This window comes from Dinoponera quadriceps, unplaced genomic scaffold (genome assembly GCF_001313825.1).
Source record: "Dinoponera quadriceps isolate SergipeBrazil2010 unplaced genomic scaffold, ASM131382v1 scaffold717, whole genome shotgun sequence".
In the NCBI taxonomy this organism is placed as follows: Eukaryota; Metazoa; Arthropoda; class Insecta; order Hymenoptera; family Formicidae; genus Dinoponera; species Dinoponera quadriceps.
The window spans coordinates 157,168-165,508 of NW_014555639.1; the positions used below are offsets into that span (position 1 = coordinate 157,168).

General features: G+C 40.5%; 1 protein-coding gene across 3 annotated transcripts in view; it reads left to right on the forward strand.

The window, feature by feature from the left end:
• LOC106745024 (putative aminopeptidase W07G4.4) overlaps positions 1–7,990 on the forward strand; it is a 45,745-nt gene extending 37,755 nt beyond the window's left edge. For 2 of the 3 annotated variants that reach the window (XM_014620246.1, XM_014620245.1), the window contains exons 7-9: positions 3,843–4,121; positions 6,123–6,362; positions 6,517–6,672. In XM_014620246.1, the coding sequence (XP_014475732.1) occupies positions 3,843–4,121; positions 6,123–6,362; positions 6,517–6,672 (675 nt within the window). Of the gene's footprint in view, positions 1–3,842; positions 4,122–6,122; positions 6,363–6,516 lie in introns of all 3 variants that reach the window. The other variant, XM_014620247.1, reaches the window with a different exon arrangement.
• Positions 7,991–8,341: the final 351 nt, after the last annotated feature.

Below are 8,341 nucleotides of genomic sequence, written 5' to 3' on the forward strand. Positions count from 1 at the left end.
TATATATATATCAATTTAATACTTGTTGCAATTGTTTTAATGCATACATGCAAATACTTATATAAAGAAAATATATTGTATATAGTCAATTAGTTTTGCTTCTAGTAAATATTTTTCAGGGAATATTGGAATAACCATTTTACTTCGATCAAATATGACTTGAACGGTAGCATTTTTTTTCTCGGTGTAGAGTCCTTGAAATGAGAATCTAGACATTTCCTACTTTTGAACAAAAATGTCTGGTTTGTCACTAGAATGTTTCTCTCTATCTTTGAAGGAGTTCCACAATATATCGAGTTTAGATATATTTTTCTGAGGATATACACGGGATATACGAGGATATACAACTTTTGAATAAAACACTTTCGGACATAAGTTGAAGTAAACTTTTTTCGTCGAGTCGGCCTCATTAATACATTAAAAAATTTTGGCTCTAACTTTTGTGGACACACTGTATATGATTTATTTTATTGCATATAATACTGTTTATAAAAACAGATTTTTTAATTTCTTAAAAATTAATTCTTTCCATTATTTTATCCCATCTTAGAATAATATTTCGTTACAAATTGAACCATTTTATTAGACAAGTCTTTAGTTCCGCCAACTTTCATCAAATAAGGAACTGGACTGATCAGTAAGAAGTCGGAAATGACTTTTACTTGAGGGACTTCACATACACGTATCACGAAAGTTACCGTTGCACATCACATTGCCGTGGCACCTCCCCGCCCCGTCATCGGCTCGTGTGCCACCGATCGCGTTTCGCTTCGTTCTATTAATAATCGCGTTTTAATAAGTCAGCCTCGCGCGCGCGAGCTGTGGCAGATCTACAGAATGATCATCCTGCGAACCGTAATTCTGTTCTTTATGGTACGGTTGCTGCTGCGCATTAATAGTTTCGCCGCACGCTCGCTCGCGTATACACACAATCTCGTATCTCGGCTATCTCGCCCATCGTTCCTCCGATGTGCCGCGATCGAAATACGGGCCCCGGATAGGTATCGCTCGCGAGAGCGCGTGTGTGTATATGTCTCACCGTGATATTCGAAAATCAAACCTTCGCTCGCCGGGTCTTTGTATTATTCGAAACAATTCGTGTGTTTTTGGCGCGATCTAGTTGTAAACGCGACGCCTCTCTGCGCGGAAAATAAATCTCCGACAATTGTTACGGGAGCAATGAATTTTACGCCGGGTCATTTTTCGCGCAGGATGACCTTCGTCGTAGTCTGATGAGTCTCTGACTCTTTCAATTGCTCGTTTCTTCAATTTTTCAATTCATGAGACATTCAAATTTCCATAAATATGAACATTTGCCGGTATTGACGCGTATCGTATTACCAAAAAAAGAATAAAATAAATATACGCCACGATGAAACGAACGAGCAGAAGTAAATTTTTTGTATTATATTTTGTTTATATACATGAATACGTCGAAACAATATTTAGCGACACGCGACACTGTGCGAAGAGGTAAATATCTCCGAAAATGATAGCGTCGTAAATTAATATTACATAGAGAAATATAATTTAAAGAGAGAGAGAGAGAGAGAGCAAATTTTTTATGCTGCCGCAGCAAGTGAATAAATATACACGGTGTTTCTCAAGAACTACCCAATATTTTAGGAGTTGATTTTTTAAGCATTAGGCTTAGCTGAGCTTTTTAAGGAGTAGATTTTTTAATTATGAAAAAATTAACATATGTTCATATGAACTTTTCTTTATAAAATGGCCTAAATAATGAACTCCTAAAATATTGGACAATGTTTAAGAAACATCCTATATATTAATTCATTTACTACAACGGCATAAAATTTGCTGTTCATCCAAATTACTTTTTTCCGTATATGTGCCGGTTAATTTTTCACGTGAAATAAACGTTATCACTCTCGGCAAATTTATCGACACAATCACGCGTTTCAATTAAATGGAACAATGGAGCAATAATATTTGTCCTGTTATCGATATTAAATGAGATTCGAGCAAATTTAGCGTGCTCGAAGAGGACGCGTGCTCGCGCTTGCATCGCAGAGTAAAACCATTTTTTATTATGATTCCACAGAAATATAATATTCGCCCAACCGACATCCTGCGTAACTTTTATCTGTCCAAATAGTTTTTAATAATTAAATATATAAGAGTCGTAACAGATCGGTCGAAAGATTCTCCGTTGATTAAAGTTTAAACATGATCAAAGACCGAGTTTTCTCGTTTCCATGTCTCATTACATGAAATGAGCCGTGCTAACGATAACTGCTACGTGCACGGAAAAAACCTCAATTCTAACAAATGAATAAAGACCAGATGAAAATTCAGTGACAAAAAATAAAATCTCGATAGACGAGAAATGATATCTCTGTTCAAGGAGGTAGTCAGGATGGGATTCCCTAAAAAAAAATTTTTGACATGGAAAAACAAATAAATTATGAAAATGTTTAGAATAAAGAAATACAATTGATATATTTCTCACAAAAAATCTATAATACATATTCTGTAATTAAAAACCAGTAACAAAGTATTAGCAATGCTTTGTGAAAATAAACGTAATTTCATTTTCATTTCATTTCATTTATTTGTGGGAATTGCTTTTTTTAGTATAAAGATACATAATAATTAACTATAAGAATTTATATATATAAAAGATTTATAACAGCAGATTTGAAGATTGTTAAGGATATATGATTGAAGTCGACATTATTACTTGACTCATTCGCAAGCAATATTAATCTATTTAAGGGTTTAAATTTGCCATAAAGAGTACGATGCAATCTAATATAAAAGAGGGAATAATTTCTTAGGACTCGGGTGGTAACATTGAACGAATGAAAATGTCTCAATTTCACCACCAGACTTCAGTGTCTGCATTACTTGCAATGATTTTGGCGTATTTCGTATTATGTTAGAAAAACCTAATTCCAGACACGCACACCCCGAAGATTCCCAAATGAAGAATCGAAAGTTCGGGAACATAAATAACAGTAAAATTTGTGTATAGATAAATTTTTTCTCCCCACTCCGTCTTTCAACTGGAATCCTGGTTACTCTAATGTCTTTGTTACCGCGACTGAGAATATTCGTATGAATATTCAACCGCATTGAAATTCATTAAAACAACCGAGAGCAGTTGACTGAGTCATAAACTTTCTATAGGAATCTTTTTGTTTCTACACAGAAAAAAAGTGCTAGAATCAAGTAAACGTAAATATTTGTTTTCCAGTCTGTTAAATCAAGTAATATCTTTATCATTTAAGTATATTTTAATAGCTCTTGCAGTAAATACTTACTTGAACGCAATAATATTTTAATTTGTAAATGAATTACCGAATATAAATGCATAAAATGATTCTAAATTCAAGAGAGTATTTATTGCAATTATTTTACACCTCTTTTTTATTAAAGAAACCTAATAGTTTTAAAATCAGATTTTCCTGCCCAGAGTAAATATTTTCTAAAAGTAAATTCTGATATTTTCAATATTATGAATATAATACTTGTCGCAATTATTTTACTACGTATAAATAGATGTCTATATCATATATAATCAATTATATGTCAGCTTCTAGTAAATATTTGCCAAAGAGTATCGGAATAACCATTTTATTTGGATCAAATAAATATTGCTTGAATGGTAACATTTGTTTTCAGTGTTGACAGGGTTTTCGTCTGATTCCCAAGCATCGAAACGTTCATTGACATCAACGAAATTCTTTTCCGTGCGTTGCAAAAGAAATCTCGCGCGACCGGTCTGTCCTGCTCGGACTCTGAGAAACGAGAGATCTCGCGGTTCTTTACGTGCTGTAATATAATCATCAGTAATGTGACTTTTCCCGAATCCGACGTAGGTGGTGAACTCGCTGAAGCCGCCGACGGTGAAGGTGGTCGCCGCGCTGTGCATGGTGCGGAACAGTGTAGGCGAGAACTGCTACGTCGCCGATGAGGTGATCACTGCGAAATCCGGCATGAGGGTGCGGGTGGGCAACACCGACGCCGAGGGCAGGATGGCTATGGCCGACGCCCTCTATCATCTCAAGGAAATGGCCATGAACGCGGTGAACCCGCATCTGTTCACGATCGCCACGTTAACGGGCCACGCGGTGTTGACTACAGGCCCGGGATATTCAGTGAGTAACCGCGAAAACTCGCGTTTCGCTCGTTTACCGTTCTCGACCGCGTTTCGACCGAGTAGTTTCCCCACCAGCAGCAGCCAACAGTGGCCGCTTGAATTCCCGTTGCGCCGATCTGTTACGGCGCGATGTAACCCGCCTCGAAGCAACTGCAGATCCAAGTGTGTAGTTTTCACATATTTACGCGTGTCATCTTGCTACACGTTTCATTTGTGTGTTAATTTACGCAGCCAGACACATATATATACTACACTTACGGATTAAATTATTCGTTAAAAACGTGTCAAAATTCTTTGGAAACTCACGTGTGAGGGATTTAATATTTCCCTATCCATTTTCGCTTTCTTTCTAACAGAAAGTATATACTATTAATTAACTACGAACGTATGGAATTTTAAGGATAAATGATATCTCTTTCCCAAATGCACTTTTATAATAAGTTTGTCGTATTATAAATTTTCGTTATGCGTGTAATTACAATTATCTATAAGATTCGGTATTTTCTAATTACAAAGGACATTAATAATTAAACACATCCTTTCATTTTCGCACACTTTGTACAATGTATCGTATTATCAGAATGTCTATTCAAACCCGAAAAAAATTTCCTGATTTTCCAGATAATTTGTTAAAAATTCCAGGCAAAACGAACGTATTTTTAAATGTACCTTGCAAATGAATATATAAATTATGTAAGATCCTTAATATTCTCCACTCATAATAGTTTATAAATCATAAAATCAAATTAAAAAACATATGCGATACATAATACAGAGCTGTATACTGAAAAAAACGCCTTTCGCTGTCAGTTGATACCTGTCGTTGGAGGGAGATCTACAGAAGTAAGCCATTTTTCTTTATACCGGATCCGGTTTATCATTAGATTGGAAGTTATATGGTATGTCTTAATTAAACAAAATTACATTTAACATTTAACACGAAATCGTCATCTTCAACACTGAATATCGGATTTATCATAAAACCAATGTGCTCTAAACATCAGAGCAATATAATTAAATATTTAAAATATAACCGTAGAAAAAGAATCTATTTTAAACGTAAAAGAAGCGCTAATATATGAATATTAAACGAAACTTAGAAACAATCTCAAATATATAAATACATAGAATATTAATAAGTTAGTAATTTCTTATTAATTAAAATTAAAATTAATTTTTAAAAAATCTGTTTTTTCTACGATTCTTAATGAAGAAAACATTATTAAATAAAATTCAGCCAACTAAAACTTATCCATGAATAACGACGCGATAATGTGGCTTGCAGACAAATATCCGATAAAAGTTTCCGAGTTCCCCCGAGAATTCCCTGATTTTTACGAACATAAACAAATTTCCGGAAAATTCCAGGTTTCTCGGGTTTTTCCAGACGGTAGATATCTGAAATTATATACGGACGAGATGTATTAAATTACACGTTTGAATGCGTGAATTCATTTTTCTTCTGCGAGAAAATGTGTGTAATTTTTGCAGGAAGAATCAAATCGCATGCATAAACGTGGAATTTTACATAAACAAGCGTGTACTTACCACACTTAGATTTGCAGCGCGAGGTCGTAGGGAGAAATTAATCCCGACCGTGCGCCAGCGTCGCGACGGCGGAAGCGAACGCGAAAGTCGGTTTGCACGTCGAATCGGGCCACGGGAAATGCACGCGGACAGTTACGTGTTTGTTGATTCATCGCGGAAAGCGTAATTGGACGGGGTTATAAATGACCCAGATATATACCCCGGCATTCCCCCTTCCCTTCTCCGTGCCTTCGCGAAGTTATATCGAATCTCCGGGGTGAGGCGCGATATGAAGGCGTATGACTTCGTTATGAAGATCGCTGGCGCGGAAAGGCCGAATGCGATTTATCCCGCGGTCGCCTCGAATATCCCCCCCCCCTCTCACCGTGAAAAATGCTCCGTATCATTCTTCGGTATTTCCGAAAGTTCCGTATGTACATACACGTTACGTGTGACGAATCTTGTGCCGTAGATCGCGATGGACAATGCGGTGGCGCGAGCGAATTGCAACGCGGAGAAGCTGCAGACTTCAGGCGAGATGATGGGCGATCCGTTCGAGATATCGCGGATACGCAGGGAGGACTTCCACGTTCACCGGGGCCGCGCGGAGGGCGATGACGTCCTCCAGGCGTTGAATAGGCCCAGCTCGAAAACTCCGAGGGGTCATCAGGGGCCGGCCGCTTTTCTAATCAGAACGTCCGGATTGGACAAGGTATCGCGTCCTTAGTTTTATCGCTCTTAGCATCTCTTTACCGTTACTATCGCTGATAATGATAACAACTCGACTTTTTTAATTAACCGTTTGGAGAGAGTCGGCGCGAGACGCGCTCACAGGGCGACGTCTCTTAACGATTTGTGACTTTTAGCACGGCGTCGGGTCGGAGAAGCCTCTGAAGTACAGCCACCTGGACATAGCCGGTAGCGCGGGCGATTTTCCCGACCGACCGACCGGCTCGCCGATCCTGACGTTAGCTAAAGCCTTTCTTGTCGATAAAATTACGTCGGAGAGCGAAGATCAGTGATCTCGATGCCGACTGTTGCAAACAATCTGCCGTCGTTCACAGTTTCTCTACCTAAGACGTTATCTCCACGGAACTTCAGATACAGTTTCAACGCGAATTCGTTTCTTACAAAACGCGGGCGCACCTCGTTCTTTCTCACTGCCTCTCGAGACATACCGCGTAATTAGAGAGGAGTTTGGGAATTACAGATAAGAGCTCGATGAATCACGGAACTCGAGTGAACGGACGAGGGGGTCTCGACAGTCGCACGATTATCGAGCCCCCGTCCATCGGGAGCGATCTCAGCTTTCCTACGAGCCCTGATTAAAGTCTCGAAAAGATCGTCTACATCGAAGATGGCGACACTGCGGAGTAGAGAGTGAGGTTTTTCCAGCGGAACAAACCGTAACCCCGGGAGTAGGCGAAATGGATCATTCCCATTTCCTGCTCTCTACTGCCTTGCTACCAGCCGATACTCTACTCCTTACTTATTGTTGCCAACTTCCAATGTAGACGGTCTTAAAGTGCGATCTACAATGAGCAGCGAGAGTATATTCGTAAGAAATAAGAATAAGAAACTGACCGATCACGTTCGAATGTAAGGAGAATAATCGACTACAATTGGTTAATTTCTTACTTTCTTTTCTTACAAACATACTCCTACTGTTCATCGTAGACCACGTGTTAGACTTCTGAAGACGAAGATAATCGATATGCTCACTCGGTTCACGCTGCGCGTGCGCGGGCGGAATCAGACCCAAATCCCGGCGCGCCGTCAAGTCCCGCGGTCACGTGGTCCGCTCCCACTCCCGCGCGCTGCCATTGGCGCGAGCCGACCATGTGCTCGGCCGCGTCTGCGCGGTCATTCATCTCACTCGGGACGACCAGTCAAGCCGGAGCGAGCAGTTCGCGACGCGCTAGCGCGTATTGCGCATTATAAGGGGGCTTTGCTCGCCGCTCCGGCGAATAGCACGTCGAACGGCACTCGCCGACATCGAGCGTCCACGAAGAGGCTGCAACGCGCGAACGGGTCAACGAAACGAGAAGCATTCTTTTCGACGTGCGATCCTGCGTCATCCGCTTTTTCACATTCATCGAGACACCGTCGTTCGTTCTAGCGAGTTCCGTTATAGTCGAGTAACGCTTTGTTCGCCGCGCGAGTTACTTCAAATGCAGTTTTCACGAGCCACGTGTGACATCGTGATTCGAAGTTTTGTAATTCTTATTATACGTATAGAATGAATATCACGAGAAAGCTGGGAAATAAAGCCGGGCATGTTTCTGCAGATCCACTTGAATTTCGAATCGATCGGTCGGCTCGCGGACAGGCTCGCGTCTCAGAAATCCTCGGGAAAGCTCGTTAACCGCATCCTCGTCGTCACCACGCGTCAGCCAAGGTCGCCCGTTATACCAACTCCGCTCAGCCAACTCTCCCCAACTGAGTACAATGAATCTTTTATAGGCGATCGACTTAACGCTGGCACCACGCAAGTGGGCGTTAATGGCGGATTAAAAAGCTTTTCCATTACAATGACGTTTAAACACTCATTTACCCGCTCTCGCTCTCTCATTCGCCTCCTCCCTCCATTCCACCCTCCCTTTCCCCCTCGCCTCTTCCCTCGTCAATTTCCCCTTTCCTCTTTAACCCCCCTCCCCCCCTCTCGCTCTCCTTCTGACCCGTTTCGTATCG